Here is a 23,490-nt window from a genome sequence, read left to right on the forward strand (position 1 = left end):
AAAAAAAAAAAAAAAAAAAAAAATTGATTTTGGGTTGGGACTACCATCCGTGTGGAGTTTGCATGGTCTCCCCATGTCTGCATGGCATGTTTGAAAAGTTTCATAATAATCCACTTTTTTTTTTTTTTTTTTTTTTGGTGAGACATGGTCTCATTCTGTTGCCCAGGCTGGAGTGCAGTGGCACAATGTAGGCTCACTGCATCCTCAACCTCCTGGGCTCAAGAGATTCTCCTGCCTCACAGCCTCCTGAGTAGCTGGGACTACAGGTCTACATCACCACACTCAGCTTTTTTTTTTTTTTTTTTTTAAGATGGTCTCGCTCTAATCGCCAGGCTGGAGTGCACTGGCATGATCTCTACTCACCGCAACCTCCGCCTCCCGGGTTCAAGTGATTCTCCTGCCCCATGAGTAGCTGGGACTACAGGCGCGTGCCACCACACCTGGCTAATTTTTTTTTTTTTTTTTTGAGACGGAGTCTCGCTCTGTCACCCAGGCTGGAGTGCAGTGGCTGGATCTCAGCTCACTGCAAGCTCCATCTCCCGGGTTTACGCCATTCTCCTGCCTCAGCCTCCCGAGTAGCTGGGACTACAGGCGCCCGCCACCTCGCCCGGCTAGTTTTTTGTATTTTTTTAGTAGAGACGGGGTTTCACCGTGTTAGCCAGGATGGTGTCGATCTCCTGACCTCATGATCCACCCGCCTCGGCCTCCCAAAGTGCTGGGATTACAGGCTTGAGCCACCGCGCCCGGCCCACCTGGCTAATTTTTATATTTTTAGTAGAGATGGGGTTTCACCATGTTGGCCAGGATGGTCTCAATCTCTTGACCTCATGATCCGCCCGCCTCGGCCTCCCAAAGTGCTATTTTTTTATTTTTTGTAGAGATGGGGATCTCGCTATATTGCCCAGGCTGGTCACAAACTCCTGGGCTCAAGGGATCCTCCCACCTCAGCCTTTGAGTAGCTGGAATTATAGGTGCACATCACCATGCCCAGCCAATTTTTTTTTTTTTTTTTTTTTTTTTTGGTAGAGACGAGGTCTTGCTATTATATTGTCCAAACTGGTCTCAAGCAATCCTCCTTCCTTGACCTCCCAAAGTGTGGGGATTACAGGCATGAGCCACCACCGGGGTCCGGCAATAATCCACTTTTAAAAATAAGGAATGGGGGGAATAATAGTACCTTCCTCATGCAGTTGCTGTGAAAACCAAAGGAGAATGACAGCCACAGCCGCCCCACAGCAGGGACTGGGCACTTCTGGGTGGGCATCCAGCACATCTCCCGGCCTGTGCCTTCCGTTTCTTCTGTGTGTCTCTAGGCCAATGGCAGCAACTGACTACAAGTAAGGGAATCCCTCGCCTCCCTGCAAGCTCCTCCCCTTTCTCCCCGAGCCCCGCCCTCTGCAGCCCCTCCCTGCAAGGGTGGGGCTGGGCCCGGCAGGTGTGGGGTTAAGAGAGTCTGTTTGGGGCCCCCAGGAGCAGCAGCCTAAGCAGTGGCTGCAGCAACTGCAACAGCAGCGGCTGTGGCAGGCCTGGCCCCGGGCCAGCTGGCGGGAAGCCCCAGGAGGGAGGGAGGGAGGAGGAAGGGGAGGAAGAGGGGAAGGAGGAGGAGGAGGAGGAGGAGGAGAGGAGCAGTCAGCAGGCCCGAGGAGGCAGGACTTCCTGGTGTGGGGGTTGTCAACAGCTCAGAAAGAGAAAGACGGAGAGGCAGAGACCCAGGGGAGCGGAGGAGCGGAGACACGGACCCAGCGGGGCCACGCGGGAGGAGACTCGAGACACCCACTCGCTGGCTGCCACCGGGAGCAGCGGGGGGCTCGGCCGCCCTCTCCCACATCAGTCTCCAGACCCCTGGGGCTTCAGCGGCCGCTTCTGGGCTCCTCGGAGGAGCCGCGGGTTCCTTCTTTTCCGGAGAGCAAACTTTCCTCGGAGATGCCTCGCAGGATGAGCTGAGGCCCCCGGAGAGGACGGGGCAACCTCTGATCGCCGCCTGCGTGCCCCGCCACTCCCCGTGGCCAGAAGGCCCCAGGGAATGCACAGCCCGACCTCTTAGGCGCCGGGACCCTCAGGCTCAGATCAGTGGCCGAGGCCCCAGAGGTAGGATTCGAGGCTGGGTGGGGCGCTGGGGGTAGCCGGGCAGGGCCTGCCCCAGGGATGTGGGAGCTGGGGTGGGCTCGAGGCCCAGGAGAGGTCTCTCTGAGTGGCCGGGCCAGGCTGGGGAGCTGCTTCACCCCGGTTCTCCCAGGGCCTGGAGTCCAAGCTCTTGGGACAATACCCGCCCCCTGAGTCAGAATCTCAGACGAGAAATGCACAACTCTGGGACTCATCTGCCTCTTCCTACTCTGAGCGCCTTTTTGGATCTGGTCCCCTCTGCCCTGGTCTCTGTCATCTCTTGCCTGTCTCCAGGTCTCTGACGGTTTCCCCTTCCCCCACTCTGCTCCCCGGAGAGGAAGCCCCGGAGGTGGCCTGCCCACTGGTTTCACACACACACACAGACACACACACACACTCTCTCTCTCCCTCTTTTTCCAGTTTGCAAACTCAGCTCTGGAGTTCAGCAGCAACAGCAGCAGGAAAAACCTGCCCGTGCTCCCCCCTCCCGCCACCTCCCCTCTCCTCTTCTCCCCTCACCCAGCAGGCACCCCGGGTTCCCACCAGGCCCTCCTGCCATGTCGGACCCAGACGTCCCCAGGGGCCCGGATGCCCCCACCATGTGGCCCCCTTGTTCCAGGGGTGCCTGAGCCCCTTCAAGGAGTCCCAACCCACCCCCAACCTTGGCCCAGCCCTGAGCCCCAGGGACCATGAGCGGGGGCAAGAAGAAGAGTAGTTTCCAAATCACCAGCGTCACCACAGACTATGAGGGGCCGGGGAGCCCAGGGACTTCAGATCCGCCTACTCCACAGCCCCCCACCGGGCCCCTGCCCCGCCTGCCCAGTGGGGAGCCCAGCCCTGATCCGGGGGGCAAGGGCACCCCCCGGAATGGCTCCCCACCACCTGGGGCCCCCTCCTCCCGTTTCCGGGTGGTGAAGCTGCCCCACGGCCTGGGAGAGCCATATCGCCGTGGTCGCTGGACGTGTGTGGATGTTTATGAGCGAGACCTGGAGCCCCACAGCTTCGGCCGACTCCTGGAGGGAATTCGAGGGGCCTCAGGGGGCGCCGGGGGCAGATCTTTGGATTCCAGGTTGGAGCTGGCCAGCCTCGGCCTGGGCACCCCCACCCCACAGTCAGGCCTGTCTCAGGGCCCCACCTCCTGGCTCCGTCCACCCCCCACCTCTCCCGGACCTCAGGCCCGCTCCTTCACTGGGGGACTGGGCCAGCTGGTGGTGCCCGGCAAAGCCAAGGCGGAGACACCCCCACTGTCGGCCTCCCCACCCCAGCAGCGCCCCCCAGAGCCTGGGACCGGTGAGAGTGCGGGCACATCCCGGGCTGCCACGCCCCTGCCCTCTCTGAGGGTGGACGCGGAGGCTGGGGGCTCAGGGACCAGGACCCCTCCACTGTCCCGGAGGAAAGCTGTAGACATGCGGCTGCGGATGGAGTTGGGTGCTCCAGAGGAGATGGGGCAGGTAAGACCTGGGTTCTAGGGCTCGCCCATCAGCCCTGGCCTAACCTCTATCTTGGGCCTCCCTCCTCCCACTCCTTCTCCTCCCCTTCCTTCTCCCCATCCTCCTTCCCGTCCCTTCCCCTCCCCTCCCCCTCCCCCTCCTCCTCCATTACTTGTCTATCAGATCAGACAGCCCTCTTCTCTGTGCCTGCCAGGTCACTCTGAAGCCCCTTCCTCCTCCTTCATTTTCTGTCTCAGCCTCCTTCCTGTTTTTCTGCACCCTCTCTCTTTCTCCCTGGCCTCTGATTCTCTGTCTTGGCCTTCATGTAGCCTATAGCATATGTGGCCCCCTCACCAGGCCTTCTTCTGTCTTGGTCTCAGCCCCTCTGCCTCTAGGTGATGAGGGTGGAGGCCTCAGCTGGGTAGCTGGGTCTCTGGGGGAGGAGCTGCCAGGATTTGGGGAGGAAAGGTAAAAGGTAGGCCTTGCGCGCTGCTAGTCTCTGCACTGCAGCCCCATCCTGAATGTAGGGGTCTTTCTTTTCCCCCAGCCACCCATCTCAGTCCTACCTCCAGCTTTGCTGTAGGCCAAGTGTCACTGAGAAATTGGGTGGGGGGAACACCTCTCAGGGATGGGGAGGGGGCTTGCTGGTTGATCCTTTTCACCCCCCAGTTGTCTGTCTCAACTCCCTCCATCTGAGCCTCTCTGTGATTGATAACTCCAGGGTGACCACCATGGAGTGGGAGAGAAAAGCCCCAGAAGGAGTTCAGTCCCATACTCTTTCTCCTTCCTGTCTCCAAAAGAGGAACAAGTCCGGGCTGAGGGGGCAGCATGCCTGGGTCCCCGTGGTGGGGGTGAGCAGCCAGAGACAAAAGGGTGGGATACTTCTGTCCTGCGGGGAGAATATAACACCTCGGAGGGCTGGGGAAAGGCAGGGAGTGTGAGGATGCGAACTCTTTCCCCTTCCTGGCCTTGGGCACAAACCACAGTATAAAAATAACCTGGGACTGGATGTCTGGGTCCTGTCAGGACCGGTCAGGACTGGCTCCCCCCAACCCCCTCCTGGCCTCAAGCTCACGTCTCTCGTGATGCCCCTTCCTACCACTCCCCACCCCCTCCCCGCCCAACTCTTCTTGAACTCCTGCATTCAGCACCCACCCCAGGGGAGAAGATGCTGTTTCTCTTCCTGTCCTGTCCCCAGACTCTTCCAAAGCAAACCCCCTTGGCCTCCAGCTTCCCTGCTCTCTGTCCTTGCCTGGCCTGAGCTTCTCTTGGGGCCACAGACCCTGCCTGTCTCTCTCCAGTGTCCCCTGCTCCCCAGCTTTCCCCCACCTCCTGACAGTCTGCTGTTTGCACGTAACCGTTTTGCTATTTCCCTGCCCAAAAGTCTGTCTCCCTTCCACATCCCCTCATGCCTCTTCTCCCTCTTAACAGAAGGGAGTGGTGGAGAATGGCCAGGGGACACCACCTGGGCCCCCTTCCTCTGCTCTGTCCCTCTAACCACCCTGGACTCTCTGTTCTTGGCTTTTCTGAGAAGCTGGGGCCTCCCGGGGCCTCACAGAGGCGTCTTGTCATGTTCCTGTCGCCCCCGCCCTTTTTGCTGCCGCCCCCAGCGCCTGTTGGGCTATGCAGGTCCACGCCCAGGCTCCGCCTCCCCTCAGCTCCACAACCAGCCCCCGCCAACCCCAGGGCAGAGCGCAGGAGCAGAATTCCACCTGAGTCCGAGAAGTTTGAGAGGGGAGGCGAGAGTGAGGGGTGGGTGAGGGGATGGAGGAGCAGTTTCTGAGGATCCATTCATTCTACAAATAGCTACTGAGCAAACTGACCTTCTAGCCGGGGAAAGACACAATAAATACTTTAATTTCAGATAATGTTAGGTGCTATAAAAAAAATGAAACAGTTCAGTGGACCAGTGAATGATGGGGAAATACCTCTCTAAGAGGTGACATTGGAGTCATTTTAAGAAGGCAGCCTGGGTGCAGTGGCTCCCACCTATAATCCCAGCACTTTGGGAGGCTGAGGTGGGAGGATCACTTGAGGTCAGGAGTTCAAGACCAGCCTGGCCAACATGGTGAAACCCCGTTGTCTCTACTGAAAATAGAAAAATTTGCCAGGTGTGATGGCGGGCGCCAGTAGTCCTGGCTACTCAGGAGACCGAGGCAGGAGAATCACTGTAACCCGGAAGGCAGAGGTTGCAGTGAGCCAAGATCACATCACTGCACTCCAGCATGGGTGACAGAGCGAGACTCCAGCAAAGGCACAGGCTGGGAGCGGTGGCTTATTCTCCCAGCACTTTGGGAGGCTGAGGCGGGAGGATCACTTGAGCCCAGAAGTTTGAGACCAGCAGGGACAACATACTGAGACCCTGTGCTAACAAAAAATAAAAAATTAGCCAGTTACGGTGGTGCGCGCCGTAACTGTCCAGCTACTCAGGTGGCTGAGGCTGGAGGATCGCTTAAGCCCGAGAATTTGAGGCTGCAGTGAGCCATGATTGTGCTACTGCACTCCACCCTGGCTGACAGAGTGACTGTCTCAAAAAAATAAAATAAAACATAAAAGAAGGCAGACACTCTGAGTAGCCTCTGTTTAGGGTCCCGGCCCAGGGGGAGCAGGGACTTTGGAGTCTATTCTCGGTTCTTCCATCAGTCCCCCGCTCCTCCCACTTGGGAGACCCTCTGTAATGTCCCATACACCACTCCTCCTCAGGTTGACCCATTTCTTGCTTCTAGTACCTGCCTAATGCCTTCTCCAGAGCTAGAGAAGGGAAGGGCTGCGGGGACAGGACTCCCGGGTTCTCCAAAGGGAGTAGAGAGGTGGAGAGGGAGGAAGGCTAATAGGCAAGTTATAAGGCGGCTGATTCCTTTCTCTTCTCTTTTCACGTGATGGTTCCTACCTCTCCGCCTCCAGGTGCCCCCACTCGACTCTCGCCCCAGCTCCCCGGCCCTCTACTTCGCCCACGATGCCAGCCTGGTTCACAAATCTCCAGACCCCTTCGGAGCAGTAGCAGCTCAGAAATTCAGCCTGGCCCACTCCATGTTGGCCATCAGTGGTCACCTAGACAGCGATGATGATAGGTAGGTGGGCTTCGTGGGGTGGTGGGGCGTGGGGTTCAGGTTCCCTGCCCAGCACCTGGGATGGCTGTGAGAAACTGCCCGGTAGGCATCCTTCCCCCAGATTGAACTTGGAGAGGAACTCTTAGACAGAGAAACCTGGCCTGGGCATAACCACTGCACACAGATGATTTCGGACCCACTCCCTCTCTGTGGAGAGGGCTGGGTGGGACTCCCTGGCTCAGAACTGTCAGGTCACAGACTTTTTTAGATTCTGAAGGGACTCATTGTTGTCAGATTCCAGAGCTCTTGCAGATTTAGAGATCATCTGGCCAACCCCAGGAACCCACTGGCAAATGCGTGCTCTAGACAGAATAGCAAATCAGGCTGGGGCACAGTGGCTCCCGCCTGTACTCATGGTGCTTTGGGAGGCCCGGGCAGGAGAATTGCTTGAGGCCAGGAGTTCAAGACCAAACCCTGGCAATGTAGCGAGACCTCATCACTAAAAAGAAAAAGAAATAAAATAGCATATATATATATATAGATATAGAGATATACACACACACACACACACACACACACATACATATATATAAAGGAAGTAGGCTGGGCATGGTGGCTCATGCCTCTAATCCCAGCACTTTAGGAGGCTGAAGTGGGCAGATCACCTGAGGTCAGGAGTTCAAGACCAGCCTTGCCAACACGGTGAAACCCTGTCTGTACTAAAAATACAAAAATTAGCCGGGTGTGGTGGTATGTACCTGTAATCCCAGCTACTCAGGAGGCTGAGGCAGGATAATCACTTGAACCCGGGAGGCAGAGTGTGCAGTGAGCTGAGATCGCACAACTGCACTCCAGCCTGGGTGACAGAGCGAGACTCCGCCTCAAAAAAAAAAAAAAAAAGAACTGAAAAAGAATGGAAATCAGTTTCGTCTCAGTTCCATCTCCCTCTTCCTCTCCTAACAAAGGACTGGGACTCCCTAACAGCACGTATGGACTGTGACATCCGATAGCCCACAGGGTCTACTTTAGTATCCTAGGATTTCTAGAACCGAGAAAGCGAGTCCCTAAGATGGGCCAGCTAGGAACAGAGTCAGAGCTAGGAATGGCAAAGGGGCAGGGACGGCACTGCAGAGAGCGACTTTCTGGGGTTCACCTTTTAGGGGAAAGTGCTCTGTTGGGTGGGTTTTCAGGGCCAAGTGTCACCGTTCCTAAGAAAGCCAGCAAGCTGAAAAGGGGGGCCCAGAATCGTGAGTCAGAGATAGCCAGGCTGCCTGCTTCTGGCTGGGGACTGATAGGAACCTGGCAGAAGGGCTGGGGAGTCACCGTTTTTCTTTTGGAGGGAGGAGTGGGACTTCCATAGGAGGTTTTCAAGGGGAGGGACTTCCTGCTTGGAAGGAAATTGGGGGTGGGGCTTCGAGAGTGGGTGAGTGGGTGCCTGAGGGACCTATTCCAGATGGGAGTTGCTCTTTCCTATCCTCCCCAGATCCGGGGCCGCTCGCCGGGATCAGGTACTCAAACCCACCACTGACAGGGTCCTGCAGCCTTGGGGAGGAGAGGGACCTGGCAAAGGGGGTGGCCAGGAGCTGGTGTGATGGAGGGCAAGGGTGCCAGTGCTAGGCGGGGCTGGGCGGGGCTGGGCAGGACACGGTGGCTCCTGCACGCCCCATTCCCACTCTCAGGAATGTGCGAGGTGTGAGGTCGGCCAGGGCTGGCAGAGTCACCTGCCCCCATCACTGCTATTCTCAGCGTTTCCCGCCCTCTCCCTCTCCCACTTGGGAGGTTCCCTGGCTAGAGGACTCCCCGTCCCTCCCCCACCCCTGCTGAGTTCACAGCCCAGCCTCCTGCTGTCTCTGTCTTAGAGGATTCAACCTCCTGAGGCCTCCGTCTTTCCCCGTCCCCTCCCTCCCTGCCTTCCTCCGTCCCACCCCCTCCCTGCACACCCCAATCTGACCGGTCCGGTTCCCAGCCTCCACTTCACCCTGCTGTGCTCCAAGGCTCTTGGGGATCTGTCCCAGCCCAGCCCCTCAAGCCCCACCCTGCCAAGCCGGCGGGTTTGGGTTGAGCCACCCCCTGCCCCCTAGGAATGGGACGTGTAGACCCCACCTCTCCTTTCTGGTGTACACAGAGCTGGCAGAACAGGGTCCCAGTGGCCTGGGACCTCCCTCTTACGAGGGAAGGTGGGCCGAGATGTTCAGTGCCTGGATCACAGGGAGGGTGTTGGGGATGCCTGACCAGTCCCTGAATCTGGGGATGGGCGAACAGAGGGTGCAGGTGAATCTAGAATGCTCACATGCCCTGGGACTGGAAATCCTTGTCCCCTCCTTGCAGGTGGCAGGTAGTTGGTTAAGTGTGAAGAAGTGGATGGAAGGAATTGGGGGTGGGGGCAGTGGCCGGCCTACGGGATCCAGGCATTATAGGGAATGGATCCCAGGGACTTGGGAAAGAAAAGATACATTTATTTATCCAGTACCTCCCCTGGGTCCGGTACTGCCTTATCCCTTGTAATCCTAAAAAGCAGTTCCGTTCTCCCACTTGCCAGATGAAGTATCTGAAACTCAGAGAAGGAGGGTTTTTTGTTGTTGTTGTTGTTGTTGTTTTTTGATGGAGTCTTGCTCTGTGTCCCAGGCTGCAATGCAGTGGCACGATCTTGGCTTACTGCAACCTCCACCTCCCAGGTTTAACTGATTCTCCTGGCTCAGCCTCCCGAGTAGCTGGGACTACAGGTGCCCGCCACCACGCCCGGCTAATTTTTGTATTTTTACTAGAAACGGGGTTTCACCATGTTGGCCGGGCTGGTCTCAAACTCCTGACCTCAGGTGATCCACCCACCTCGGCCTCCCAAAGTGCTGGGATTAGAGGCATGAGCCACCATGCCTGGCCAGGAGGATTTTAGAAACTTGCCCAGGGCCACCCAGCTAGTTTAAGTGGCTGGACTGCAGTTGGAGCCTAGGTCCAACCCAAAAGCCACTTTCTCCACTATCCTACTGGGATGCCTGTGTCCCAAGCAAAGAGGTGGCGGCAACGGTCTATGATGTCCTTTCTCTCTAGGACAGTCAGGGACAGCTCTCCCAAGCAGGGCAGGGAGCCAAACCCCCTTCCCCCTCCCTGACCTCCCCAGCCCCGCCCCAAAGACACCACAGATCCGGGAGAGCACAGAGACAGGGCAGCTGGTTGACACTTTTCTGGTCCCAGGCCTAGGCCCTGGGGGATCCCCTGAACTCACTGGCAAGTATGCAGGGCTGGCCCCTGTCCCCAAGATCCCAGGCTCCCCATTTCTCCCAGGTGTCCTGCTTTTTATCCCATCTTCATGTTGAGGCCGTTTTATTTGACCCTCAAAGAGGAAGACCAGCTTCTAGGGCTGTCCCTGCCCCGGGACCGAGAGTCCTGCAGGGCCAAGTCTCCCACTGTGCATGTCACACACTGCACAACTCCAGGGGGTGCTGCTCATATTTGAAATCACAGTCAATGCTGGAAGTCACGACAGTTTTCCGGAAGATGGCATTAAGGGTCTTGAAGAAAGGGGCATTTTCTAATCCACACAAACTTGCTTTTGGGCTTGTGGTGGAGGTAGGTCCTGTCTCAGCAGCCCCTATTTTCCTCCCCTGGACCCTGTCAAAGAATTCTAGCACAGTGCCCACAACCACTCACTCTGGGGTCCTAAAGGGGAAGGCCTGCGTTGCCAGAGTCCTGGTCCCTTGAAGTGTGTGTTAGAATGTTCCAATGGAGGCTGGGCGCGGTGGCTCACACCTGTAATCCCAGCATTTTGGGAGGTTGAGGCGGGCGGATCACGAGGTCAGGAGTTGGAGACCAGCCTGGCCAACATGGTGAAACCCCATCTCTACTAAAAATACAAAAATTAGCTGGGCGTGGTGGCACATGCTTGTAATCTCAGCTACTCTGGAGACTGAGGCAGGATAATCGCTTGAACCCGGGAGGTGGAGGTTCCAGTGAGCCGAAATCGCACCATTGTACTCCAGCCTGGGCGACAAGAGCAAGACTTAGTCTTAAAAAAAAAAAAAAAAAAAGCCCCAGTGGAAAGTGCTGTCAGAAACTCTCAGGCGCTAGACAAACAGAAGACAGTCACCTATTGGCCAACAAATGTTTATTGTTGTATTATTCCTTTATCTCTGGCGAGAACGAACACCTTACTTGACATCTTTACCCCTGAGTCTCCGCCAAGCAGGGCCCATGTTCCTATCCCTAGGTATCCACCGCTTTGGTCTCTGTGAGTCTGTGTAATGTGGTGGAGGGGGGGTATTGGGTTTTCTGTGGTGGCTCCATACCCACTAAGGTGTTGCTGATTGAAATAGCTCAAAAATTACTTTGACCCTCCTGCTGGCAGACCCACCACCCCGCCTTCAACTTCTCCTCTCCCACCGCCCCAGGAGTCCCAGATTCCCTTCCCCCACCCACCCCATCCTGCTCACTCAGGCCTGGTCACCTCCTTAGTTGCTCTACCTGTCAGCGCGTTCTGCACCCAGAGCTTGGATGAGAAATGGAAAATTCCCAGCTCCCTGTGCTCCCTTCCTGGCTGCAGGACCTCATCCAAGGGTCACCTTGAATTGAGTGCTGATCCCCCTGCGGGGAAGCGAGTCTGAGCTGACAGCCAGGAGGGAGAGCTTACAAGGAGCCCAGGGATGTGGCCTGCAGCCCCTTGAGGCCCCTGCTCCGAGCGGGGCCCAGCTGGGGGCTGGAGGGCAGGACTGGGGATCCCACCACAGCACCAGAGTGCAGGGGTACAAGGGTAGGTCTGGAGCCTCAGGGCAAGAGCCTGGGGCCAGAGTGGTGGGAGAGGGAGCCTTGGAGGATGAGGTCGGCACAAGAGGCTGTGCAGGTCCTGGGTGGTGAGAGTGGGGCTTGAGGGAGAGCCAGGTTCTGGGACCAAGAGCCCAGCGTCTTGGAGCCAGCCTGGAGCCTGGCCCTGGGGGCTGTTGAGCCAGGCCTGAGTCGCCCTCTGGTGGCCACTTCCCAGACTGCAGCCAGACCCTGTCACCTGGGACTCCCATCTCTCTCCCAAGCCCTGTTGCTCCTCTTCCCAATGTCCCATCTCCAAGCTCACTTCCCTTCCTCTCCTCTGAGCCCTCGCTTCCTCTGAGACCCCAGACCCAGGTCCCAGGCCCATAGGCGATATATTTTTTTTTTAAGACAGAGTTTTGCTCTTGTTGCCCCGGCTGGAGTGCAGTGGCCTGATCTCGGCTCACTGCAGTCTCCACCTCCCAGGTTCAAGCAATTCTCCTGCCTCAGCCTCCTGAGTAGCTGGGATTACAGGCACCTGCCACCACACCTGGCTAATTTTTTGTACTTCTAGTAGAGCCAGGGTTTCACCATATTGGCCAGGCTGGTCTCGAACTTCTGCCCTCAGGAGATCCGCCTGCCTCAGCCTCCCAAAGTGCTGGGATTACAGGCGTGTGCCACCATGCCTGTCCCTTTTTTTTTTTTTGAGACAGGATCTCACTCTGTCTTCCAGGCTGGAGTGTAGTAGCACGATCTTAGCTCACTGCAACCTCTACCTCCCGGGTTCAAGCAATTCTCCTGCCTCAGCCTCCTGAGTAGCTGGGATTACTGGCACCCTCCACCATGCCTGGCTAATTTTTGTATTTTCAGTAGAGATGGGGTTTCACCATGTTAGCCAGGCTGGTCTCGAACTCCTGACCTCAAATGATCCATCCACCTCAGCCTCCCAAAGTGCTGGGATTACAGGTGTGAGCCACCGCACCTGGCCTTTAGGCTGTATTCGTCTTCTAGGGCTCTGGGCTCAGTTTCTGTTGCTATGGTAACCTTTCCCATTTTTGGTCTTCTCTGGAAAGTCAGGGACCCTCTGGCCAGGTCCCAGGGTCACCCATGATGTGAGCCTTGTGGGGTTTTTTGGTAGTAGAGCACTCATGATCTATGGAAGACCACGAGTACGTCAGAACGCCCCCTACCCCAGCCACCTCCACCCTCTTTCCCAAGGCCTTGAGGGACAGAGGGGACAGGATGGGGTCAGAGGTGGGGAGGGGCCTCCGAGGGCCAGGCCCTTCGTCTCCCTTCACACCCTTCACTCCCCTCTCAGACCCAGGCTTCTGCCCCACGCCCCTCCCCTGGCCCAGCCACCAGCTGACTTCCTCGGCCGGCCCCCTCCCCTCCACTCTGGGATTGGTGCCAGGGTGAGAAGGGGACACTGGCACTGACCGTGTCTGGGAATTCCCGCCCACCGAGGAGCCGAGGGGAGGGGGGGTCCCCGTGTCCCCAAGGAGCCAATAGCAGCCAGGCCTTGCCCTTGGGGGGGGTGGTGTATATCTTTCAGGCCAGCACCCCCGAGGCACTGTCTCCTCTCTGCCCGCCTGGCACCAGCCAGACCCCGCTCTGCCCGGGGGGCTCTGAGCCCCCCAGGCATTCCCTTCACTGCATCCTTCTCCGTTGGGAGGGCGTCTAAGGACCCTTTCCCCTTGGGCATGGCCCAGCCAGGGATCTCTGTCAAGTCCCTGGTGTCATCTTATGAGACCCGAGTGGTGGGGATGGCTCCGGGGCCGCCCCGAAAAAGGGGCTGTGCCTCTTCCCCTTGCTCTCCCCGGGGTGCGTCCCCCATACGAGGGACATCTGGGCCCCCGCCCCACCGGGGCCTGGGAGGCCCTGGGCAGCGGCCCTCAGCCCGCAGGGGGATGGACAAAACCCTCCTCTCCCTCATTCTCTACTGTCACAGGTATAGGGGGGTGTGGGCGGGAGGCTGTGGTCCAAGAAACCAGCACCTGGGAAGGCTCCTCCTCTCCTCCCCTCACCTTCCTGTGTCTCTCCAGTGGCTCCGGAAGCCTGGTTGGCATTGACAACAAAATCGAGCAAGCCATGGTAAGAGAAGCCATCTTGGTCCCAGGAGGTCCCAGCCCCCTTAAGCCATCCCTCCGCCCCAGCCCTGTCTTCTTCCTTACCAGGGAACACCAACTCCCAGTTCCTCCATCCCTCTCCCTGCTGGGCTCCTGGGCATCCTCTGCCCCCTCCTACCGCCACCTGCACCCTTGACTTTGCCCAGCCTCTGGTCTGGCTGCTGGTCCCCATCTCTGTCTTTGAGCTCTGACTCTGCCTCTGTCCCTCGTCCTTTTCCCCTGTCCCTTCCCTGCTTTGTCTCTTATCCTCTGGACACGGGACTCTCTCCCATCCCAGCCCTTGAGGCACTGGGCAGGGGATGAGGCACCCACTCCGTTGACACTGTGCCTGTCCCCGGGGCCCCCAGGATTTGGTGAAGTCCCACCTCATGTTTGCGGTCCGGGAGGAGGTGGAGGTACTGAAGGAGCAGATCCGGGAACTGGCAGAGCGGAACGCTGCGCTGGAGCAGGAGAACGGGCTGCTGCGCGCCCTGGCCAGCCCGGAGCAGCTGGCTCAGCTGCCCTCCTCGGGGGTCCCACGGCTTGGGCCCTCCGCGCCCAATGGGCCCTCCGTCTGAGCCTCCCTTCCCTTACAATGTGCCTTTGGGGCTGCCCGGCCTTTTGTCAGCCGCCTGCCCCCTCTTCCTATGCAGCTTTAATGTCCCCATGTCCCCAGGGTAGGAGTTCAAGGCTCAGTAACGGCCTGTTCCCCAGCCCCTGCCCCATCTCCTCATCATCCCCAGCCTTGATGGAGGAGGGAGGACTTCAGGACGGGGCATCAGAGGGAGCCCCCTCTGGGAGGGAACCAACCCCCACCCTCCCTCATGGGACCCCCAGCAGTCGACGGCCTGGGGGAGTTGGAGGCTCCCTGGCAGACACCCCACCCCCACCTTGTTCCCTTGAGGTGCATCCTCTCCTCTGCCCAGGGGAGGGAGTGTGGACAGTATCTGGAAGTTCTGGGATTCAGGTTGTTATTAAAATAATAATAATAATTAAAAATTCTGAAGAAACTTGAATTTGGAGGTTGACATCTCGTTCGTTGCTTGTGTTCAGACTCGGGGGTCGCGCCTGCCATTTGGGGCTTCCCTGAGATCTTTTGCAGACTGGGGAGGTTTAAAGCGTGGGAGATGGAGGGGCTGAGACAGAGACTGGAGAAGGGAGCCAGCGGTTCGGGTCCTGGGAAGGGGCAGGCGAGGATTGGGGGTGGGGGGGCGTCTGCCCACGTGCTGGGCGGGGGGACCAGGAAACAATGAGGTCTTTGGTGGCTGCCCAAGATCCACCCCCAGCTTCCCAGTGTGTCCCCTCTGCGGGCTGGATCCGGGTGGCTGCTTGGGGGCGGGGCGGGGGGCCCTGAATGGGCCCCTTGTCTCTGGGCTGGGTGTGGGCCAGACTCCCCGGGCACACGGTGCCCTTGCCAGGCCTGGCCGACCGCCGTGGCTCCCACCCCCGGCCAGCTGAGGACGGGCCCTGTGGGTGAGATGGCCCCTCCCTGGCAGCCTGGGCTCCAGTCCCAGGCGGAAGAGTCAGCAGTGATGGAGAAGGACCCCATCTAGCGGGGAAGAGGCGAGAGCTGCGGATGTAGCCCCAGGAGGCCCCTAGCCCCAGCAGCCTCCAAGGAGGCTGACCTGCCTTGGAGTCCGTGACTCTCTGCCTCCTTAGGTTTCCCTAGGTTCATAACCTTGGGCAACTTCTTTGGTTTTTCGTTTTTTTTTTCTTCGTTTCTTCTTTCTTTTTTTGAGACAGGGTCTTGCTCTGATGCCCGGAATGCGGCGGCACAAACACAGCTCCCTGCAGCCTCCACGTCCCTGGCTCAAGTGATCCTCCTGCCTTGGCCTCCCTGAACTATAGGTGTGTGCCACCACGTTCAGCTAATTGTCTTTATTTTTGTAGAGATGGGGCCTTGCTATGTTGCCCAGGCTGGAGTGCAGTGGTGTTATCATAGATCACTGTTGTCTTCCACTCCTGGGCTCAAGTGATCCTCCCACTTCAGCCTCCTAAGTAGCTGGGACTACAGGCATGTGGCACTATGCCCAGCTAGAGACGGAGTTTCGCTCTTGTCACCCAGGCTGGAGTGCAGTGGTGAGATCTCAGCTCACTGCAATCTCCACCTCCCAGGTTCAAGCGATTTCCATGCCTCAGCCTCCTGAGTAGCTGGAACTACATGTGCGCACCACCACTCCCGGCTAATTTTTTTTTTTTTTTTTTTTTTTTTTTAATTTTTAGTAGAGACAGGGTTTCACCATGTTGGCCAGGATGGTCTCAAACTCCTGAACTCAAGTAATCTGCCTACCTCAGCCTCCCAAAGTGCTGGGATTACAGGCATGAGACACCGTGCCCGGCCTAAATTTTTTGGTAGAGACCATCTTGCTATATTGCCCAGGCTGATCTCAAGCTGCTGGCTTTAAGTAATCCTCCCACCTTGGCGTCCCAAAGTTCTGGGATTACAGGTGTGAGCTACCACACCTGGTCCCCTTTTTTTTCTTCCTTCCTTCCTTCCTTTTTTTTTTTTTTTTTTTTGAGACGGAGTCTCGCTCTGTCGCACAGGCTGGAGTGCAGTGGCCGGATCTCAGCTCACTGCAAGCTCTGCCTCCCGGGTTTATGCCATTCTCCTGCCTCAGCCTCCCGAGTAGCTGGGACTACAGGCGCCCGCCACCTCACCCGGCTAGATTTTTGTATTTTTTAGTAGAGACGGGGTTTCACCATGTTAGCCAGGATGGTCTTGATCTCCTGACCTCGTGATCTGCCCGTCTCGGCTTCCCAAAGTGCTGGGATTACAGGCTTGAGCTACCGTGCCCGGCCTCCTTCCTTCCTTCCTTCCTTCCTTCCTTCCTTCCTTCCTTCCTTCCTTCCTTCCTTCCTTCCTTCCTTCCTTCCTCCCTCCCTCCCTCCCTCCCTCCCTCCTTCCCTCCTTCATTCCTTCTTGTCTTTTTTTGTCTTTCTTTCTTTCCTTCTTTTCTTTCTCTTTCTTTCTTCCTTCCTCTTTAATTTCTCTTTCTTTCTTTCTCTTTCTTTCTTTCTCTTTCTTTTCTTTTTCTTTTCTTTTCTTTCTTTCTCTCCTCTCTTTCTCTGTCTCTCTCTCTCTCTTCCTTCCTCCATCCTTCTCTCCCTTATTTCTTTTTTTTTTTTTTGAGACGGTCTCATTCTGTTGCCCAGGCTGGAGTGCAGTGGCACAATCATGGCTCACTGTAGCCTCCACCTCCTGGGCTCAAGCAATCCTCCTGCCTCAGCCTCCTGAGTAGCTTGGACTTCAGGCACACACCACCACTCCTGACCGATTTAAAAATTTTTTTTGGCCAGGCGCGGTGGCTCACGCCTGTAATCCCAGCACTTTGGGAGGCTGAGGCGGGCGGATCACAAGGTCAGGAGATCGAGACTACAGTGAAACCCCGTCTCTACTAAAAATACAAAAAATTAGCTGGGCGCGGTGGCGGGCGCCTGTAGTCCCAGCTACTCAGGAGGCTGAGGCAGGAGAATGGCGTGAACCCGGGAGACGGAGCTTGCAGTGAGCAAGAGATCGCGCCACTGCACTCCAGCCTGGGCGACAGCGTGAGACTCCGTCTCAAAAAAAAAAAAAAAAAAAAATTTTTTTTTTTGAAAATTTAAACAGTGAGTTGCGGGGGTGGGGAGGGGGGTCTCACTGTGTTACCCAGGCTGGTCTTGAACTCCTGGCCTCAAGTGATCCTGCTGCCTCAGCCTCCCAAAACACTGGGATTACAGGCACGAGCCACCATGCCCGGCCCCCTTTAGCTTTCCTGAATTTCAGATCCCTCTTTGGTGAAGTGGCACTAACAATAATACCTACCTTGAAAGGCTGCTGTGAAGGGACTGCATGACGTGATGCAGGGACAGGGCCTATTAGTTTGTTACACCTTAGCTTATTTTCCCTGGATCTGAGCGAAGAAGAGCCAGAGTGGAAGAGATGGACTCTGTGGGTCCAGGCAGGGCCTCGGGGGTTGGGGTCAGGGCCAGGCAGCCTCACAATGGTCTAGAACTCTCCCTCACTGTAGGTTCTCACCTACTTCAACTCCTCTCCCTGTCCCAGGGAGGGGAGTAAAGGTCTGGGATTCATTGCCAGGAGGGGCTTTCCCCCAGGATTTCCTACTTCTTTCTTTACTGCTGTGCTTGAAGCTCACAGGAGACCCCTCAAGAGGTGGTCACTGGCCCACAGCCCACCCCGTCCTCCACCTGCCACCTCCACCGTACCAAATGCTGGCTCTGCTCTTTCCTCCGTGTTTGTCCTGTCAAGAGAGATGGTTGTGGTCATGAAGTTCTTCCGATGGGTTAGACAGGCTTGGCAAAGGATTATTTTCTGGGTGAGTTTCTGAGACCACTCTGTCCTCATGATGCTCTGGCCTGAGGGCATGGTCACAGCAGCCCCTTACTGCATGGGTTCCCTCCCTTCCTGGCCTCCTGTGGCCAAACAAGATGGAGTGGGGAGGAAGGAAAGGACAGCTGGGGAGGGGCTGGAGGAGAAGGAATAGAGGCCCGGAAACTCACTGATCCATCCTTTTGTGCCTTCTTTTTTGTGGATGGTGTTGTCTCTGCCCTGCCCCTCTCTCCTGTCTCTCCTCTCTGTGTCTTGGTTCTCAGGTTTTCTTCTGGAGGCAGAAAATTAAACCAACCATCTCAGAACACCCTGGCTCCAAGAAACACTCATTGAAGAAGATGGAGAAGACTCTCCAGGTGGCTGAGACTTTGAGGTTGGTCGAGTCCCCAAAAGAGGCTAAACCCAAGTTGGCTGAGTCCCCCAAGCTGGCAGATCCCTGCGTGTTGGCCAAGACTACAGAGGGGACCAAGGTGGAGCTGGGCCGACAGGGCCGATCCCTGCTGCAGCTGCCGAGGACGGCTGTCAAGTCTGTCTCTACGCTCATGGTCTCTGCCCTGCAGAGCGGCTGGCAGATGTGCAGCTGGAAGGTCAGCACCGTCCCAACGCCCCCTCCCTCTTTCCCCAGCCCCGAGTGACTCACCCCTCCCTCCGATTACTTGTTCAACCATTATTTCCTGGCCTGGTGCAGTGACTCATGCCTGTAATCCCAGCATTTGGGGAGGCTGAGATGGGAGGATCACTTGAGCTCAGGAATTCGAGACCAGCCTGGGCAACACAGCAAGACCCTGTCTCTTAAAACATCTTTTTCTTTCTTTCTCTCTTTCTTTTTTTTTTTATCCTGAGACAGAGTCTCACTCTGTCACCCAGGCTGGAGTGCAGTGGCGCGATCTCAGCTCACTGCAACCTCCACCTCCCGGGTTGAAGTGATTCTCCTCGCTCAGCCTCCTGAGTAGCTGGGATTACAGGCATGCACTCCCACACCTGGCTAGTTTTTGCATTTTTAGTACAGACAAGAGTTTCACCACGAGGCCAAGCTGGTCTCGAACACCTGGCCTCAAGTGAGCCATCTGCCTCAGCCTCACAAAGTGCTGGGATTACAGGCATGAGCCACCATACCCGGCAAATTTTTTCTTTATATATATATATATACACACACACATATATTTCCGGCTGGGCGCAGTGGCTCATGTCTGTAATCCCAGCACTTTGGGAGGCTGAGGCGGGTGGATCACGAGGTCAGGAGATCAAGACCATCCTGGCTAACATGGTGAAACACCGTCTCTACTAAAAATAAAAAAAAAATTAGCCAGGCCGGGCGTGGGGGCTCACACCTGTAATCCCAGCACTTTGGAAGGCCTAGGCAGGCAGATCACGGGGTCAGGAGATCGAGACCATCCTGGCTAACACAGTGAAACCCCGTCTCTACTAAACATACAAAAAATTAGGCGGGCGTGGTGGCAGGCGCCTGTAGTCCCAGCTACTCAGGAGGCTGAAGCAGGAGAATGGTGTGAACCCGGGAGGCGGAGCTGACAGTGAGCAGAGATCGCGCCACTGCACTCCAGCCTGGGTGACAGAGCAAGACTCCGTCTCAAGAAAAAAAAAAAAAAAATTAGCCAGGCGAGGTGGCGGGCGTCTGTAGTCCCAGCTACTTGGAAGGCTGAGGCAGGAGAATGGTGTGAACCCTGGAGGTGGAGCTTGCAGTGAGCTGAGATAGCGCCACTGCACTCCAGCCTGGGCGACAGAGCGAGACTCCATCTCAAAAAAAAATAAAAATAAAAATAAAAACTATTTCCTGTGCGTCCAGCAAATGCCTGGTACTGAAGATACAACACTGAACAAAATTTGCAGACTTGCAGGGCTACAGATGAGATCATAGGCATTGCTAGTTCAGTATCCACACATTGTTGAGTGTGACATTGTCGAGGGGGCTGTAGGACCCCAGGAGAGAGGCATGTTATCCAGACCTGGAGTCAGGCAAGGACTTTTTTTTTTTCTTTGAGATGGAGTCTGTCACCCAGGCTGGAGTGCAGGGGTGCGATCTCGGCTCACTGCAAGCTCCATCTCCCGGGTTCATGCCATTCTCCTGCCTCAGTCTCCCGAGTTGCTGGGACTACAGGTGCCCACCACCACGCCTGGCTAATTTTCTTTTTTTTTTGTATTTTTAGTAGAGATGGGTTTTCACCGTGTTAACCAGGATGGTCTCGATCTCCTGACCTTGTGATCTGCCCGCTTGGCCCCCCAAAGTGCTGAGATTACAGGCGTGAGCCACTGCGCCTGGCCAGGCAAGACCTTCTTAACAGAAGTGAGGGTAAAACTGAGGCCTGAAGGTGTCAGCTTGGCTTGAAAGGGTTGTTAGGGGAAGGTGGAGGGAGTGGGAGGGGTGTCCAGGGAGTAAGAATAGCAGATGTGTGGCCAGGCACAGTGGATCATGCATGTAATCCCAACACTTTGGGAGGCCAAGGCAGGAGGATCATTTGAGCTCAGGAATTTGAGACCAGCCTGGGCAACATGGTAAAACCCTATCTCTATAAAAAATACAAAAATAAGCTAGGAATCAGTGGCTCACAGCTGTAGTCCCAGCTATTCGGGAGGCTGAAGTGGGAGGATTGCTGGAACCTGGGAAGCGGAGGTTGCAGTGAGCCGAGATCATGCCACACACTCCAACCTGGGTGACAGAGCAAGATTCTGTCTCAGAAAAAAAAAAAAAGAGTCTGGGTGCAGTGGCTCACACCTGTAATCCCAGCACTTTGAGAGGCTGAGGCAGGTGGATCACCTGAGGTCAGGACCAGCCTGGCCAACATGGTGAAACCCTGTCTCTACTAAAAACAAAAACAAAAATTATTGGGGTGTGGTGGTGCACCCCTATAATCCCAGATACTTGGGAGGCTGAGGCAGGAGAATTGCTTGATCCTGGGAAGCAGTGGTTGCAATGACCCAAGATTGTGCCACTGCACTCCAGCCTGGGCAGTAGAGTGAGAGTCTGTCTCAAACAAACAAAAAAGAATAGCAGATGTGTCCAGAGCTGGCCCAAGGTGTGTGGGTTGGAGTGGAACGATCCTGAAGCCAAAAGTCAGCTGGTAGAAGGCAGGGTTGCCAAGTTGTGAGCTTTGGATTGGACCCTTAGAGCAATGGGAGCCCTTGAAGACACTTGAGCAGAGGAGTGACATGACCAAATGTTGATTTTGAAAGCTCACCTGCAGTCATATGTGTGAGTAGTAGGATTGTAAGCTTGTTTAGCCCAGTCTGGGCAACATAGGGAGACCCCATCTCTACAAAAGTAAAAAAATTAGCCAGGCTTGATGCATGCCTGTAGTCCCAACTACTTGGGAGGCTAAGGTGGGAGGATCGCTGGGAGGTCAAGTCCACGGTGAGCTATATTCATGCCACTGCACTCCAACCTTGGTGACAGACTGAGACGCTGTGTCAAAAAAAAAAAAAAAAAAAAAAAGAAAAAGGAAAAAAGATAGCACAGCCACTCTGGAAAAGAGGATGGTCATTTCTAGCTCGCTCTCTTTTTTTATGTTGGAGTCTCACTCTGTCACACAGGCTAGAGTACAGTGGCATGATCTCGCTCGCTGCAACCTCCACCTCCCAGGTTCAAGCAATTCTCCTGCCTCAGCCTCCCGAGTAGCTGGGATTACAGGCACCCACCACCATGTCTAATTTTTGTATTTTTAGTAGAGACAGAGTTTCACCATATTGGACCAGGCTGGTCTCGAACTCTTGATTTCAGGTGATCCTCCTGCCTCGGACTCCCAAAGTACTGGGATTACAGGCGTGAGCCACAGCGGCTGGCCAAGAATGGTTATTTCTTTTTTTTTTTTTTTTTTTTGAGACGGAGTCTTGCTGTGTCACCCAGGCTGGAGTGCAGTGGCGCGATCTCGGCTCACTGCAAGCTCCACCTCCCGGGTTTATGCCATTCTCCTGCCTCAGCCTCCGAGTAGCTGGGACTACAGGCGCCCGCCACCACGCCCGGCTAGTTTTTTGTATTTTTAGTAGAGACGGGGTTTCACCATGTTAGCCAGGATGGTCTCGATCTCCTGACCTCGTGATCCACCCGCCTCGGCCTCCCAAAGTGCTGGGATTACAGGGTTGAGCCACCGCGCCCGGCCAAGAATGGTTATTTCTTATAAAACTAGCCATGCAGTTATCATATGACCCAAAGGTTGTACTCTTGGGCATTTATCCCAGATAAATAAAATCTTATGTTCACACGAAAAATCTAAATGTGAGGCCGGGCACAGTGGTTCACACCTGTAATCCCAACACTTTGGGAGTGATCATGAGGTCAGGCGGATCATGAGGTCAGGAGATCGAGACCATCCTGGCTAACACAGTGAAACCCCGTCTCTACTAAAAATACAAAAAATTAGCAGGGCGCAGTGGCGGGCACCTGTAGTCCCAGCTACTCGGGAGGCTGAGGCAGGAGAATGGCGTGAACCCAGGAGGCGGAGCTTGCAGTGAGCCGAGATCGCGCTACTGCACTCCAGCCTGGGTGACAGAGGGAGACTCAGTCTCAAAAAAAAAAAAAAAACAAATCTAAATGTGGACATTCATAGCAGCTTGATTTGTAGTAGCCAAAATCAACCCATGTCCTTCAGCGGGTGAATGGTTAAGCTGTGATATCTTCAAACCCCAGAATACTACTCAGCAATAAGAAGGGACAAACTGGCCGGGGCAGCGACACACCTGTGATCCTAGCACTTTGAAAAACCAGGCGGAAGCATCGCTTGAGCCCAGGGGTTCGAGGCCAGGCTAGACGACATAGTAAGACGCTGTATCTGCAAACAAACAAAACAAACACACAAATAAATAAAATTCTAAAAAGATAGAAAGGACAGGGCCGGGCGTGGTGACTCATGCCTGTAATCCCAGCACTTTGGGAGGCCGAGGCAGGCATATCACCTGAGGTCAGGAGTTCAAGACCAGCCTGGCCAACATGGTGAAACCCTGTATCTACTAAAAATACAAAAAAATTAGCTAGGTATGGTGGTGGGTGCCTGTAATCCCAGCTACTCGGGAGGCTGATGCAGGAAAATCGCTTGAACCTGGGAGGCGGAGGTTGCAGTGAGCTGAGATCATGCCACTGCACTCTAGCCTGGGCAACAAAAGCGAAACTCTGTCTTAAAAAAAAAAAAAAAAAAAAGCCGGGTGCGGTGGCTCACACCTGTAATCCCAGCACTTTGGGAGGCCGAGGCGGGTGGATCACGAGGTCAGGAGATTGAGTCCATCCTGACTAACAGGGTGAAACCCTGTCTCTACTAAAAAAAATGCAAAAAAAAAATTAGCCAGGCGTGGTGGCAGGTGCCTGTAGTCCCAGCTACTTGAGAGGCTGAGGCAGGAGAATGGCATGAACCCAGGAGGTGGAGTGTGCAGTGAGCCGAGATTGTGCCACTGCACTCCAGCCTGGGCGACAGAGGGAGACTCCATCTCAAAAAAAAAAAAAAAAAAAAAAAGAAAAGACAAACTATTGATACATGTGGTAATGTGGGTGTGAATCTTGGGGGAAATTTTTTTGTTTGTTTTGAGACGGAGTTTCACTCTTGTAGCTCAGGCTGGAATGTAGTGGCGTGACCTCAGCTCACTGCAACCTCCGCCTCCCAGGTTCAAGCAATTCTCCTGCCTTAACCTCCCAAGTAGATGGGACTACAAACGCCTGGCCACCACACCCAGCTAATTTTTTTTTTTTTTTTTTTTTTTTTTTTTTTTTTTAGGGGGGGCTTCCCTTCCCCCCCCCCCTG

General features: G+C 55.6%; 2 protein-coding genes across 4 annotated transcripts; both read left to right on the plus strand.

Annotated features, from left to right (window-relative positions):
- Positions 1–1,485: 1,485 nt before the first annotated feature.
- TSC22D4 (TSC22 domain family member 4) lies at positions 1,486–14,438 on the plus strand. 3 transcript variants are annotated; one of them, XM_025379931.1, is made up of 5 exons: positions 1,486–2,088; positions 2,524–3,554; positions 6,438–6,604; positions 13,360–13,408; positions 13,791–14,438. In XM_025379931.1, exons 2-5 carry the CDS (start codon positions 2,793–2,795, stop codon positions 13,998–14,000), a joined length of 1,188 nt encoding a protein of 395 aa, XP_025235716.1. In that variant the 5' UTR covers positions 1,486–2,088; positions 2,524–2,792; the 3' UTR covers positions 14,001–14,438. The 3 variants fall into 3 exon arrangements, with proteins under 3 accessions (XP_025235716.1, XP_025235717.1, XP_025235718.1); XM_025379932.1 differs by having other exon boundaries at positions 1,603–2,088; positions 2,627–3,554; XM_025379933.1 differs by lacking the exons at positions 1,486–2,088; positions 2,524–3,554; positions 6,438–6,604 and adding an exon at positions 12,890–13,265 and having other exon boundaries at positions 13,721–14,438.
- C3H7orf61 (chromosome 3 C7orf61 homolog) lies at positions 3,382–18,384 on the plus strand. The gene is made up of 3 exons (XM_025379360.1): positions 3,382–3,554; positions 17,671–17,735; positions 18,013–18,384. The coding sequence occupies exons 2-3, from the start codon at positions 17,673–17,675 to the stop codon at positions 18,382–18,384; spliced, it is 435 nt and encodes a 144-aa protein (XP_025235145.1). The 5' UTR covers positions 3,382–3,554; positions 17,671–17,672.
- Positions 18,385–23,490: the final 5,106 nt, after the last annotated feature.

The sequence above is a fragment of the Theropithecus gelada genome, chromosome 3, assembly GCF_003255815.1.
Source record: "Theropithecus gelada isolate Dixy chromosome 3, Tgel_1.0, whole genome shotgun sequence".
NCBI lineage: Eukaryota > Metazoa > Chordata > Mammalia > Primates > Cercopithecidae > Theropithecus > Theropithecus gelada.

Coding starts and splice junctions, on each gene's coding strand:
- TSC22D4 (XM_025379931.1), top strand. CDS start 2,793: ATGAGCGGGGGCAAGAAGAAGAGTAGTTTCCAAATCACCAGCGTCACC. Junction 6,605..13,359: donor CTAGACAGCGATGATGATAG/GTAGGTGGGCTT, acceptor GTGTCTCTCCAG/TGGCTCCGGAAGCCTGGTTG. Junction 13,409..13,790: donor ACAAAATCGAGCAAGCCATG/GTAAGAGAAGCC, acceptor CGGGGCCCCCAG/GATTTGGTGAAGTCCCACCT.
- C3H7orf61 (XM_025379360.1), top strand. CDS start 17,673: ATGGTTGTGGTCATGAAGTTCTTCCGATGGGTTAGACAGGCTTGGCAA. Junction 17,736..18,012: donor GGCAAAGGATTATTTTCTGG/GTGAGTTTCTGA, acceptor CTTGGTTCTCAG/GTTTTCTTCTGGAGGCAGAA.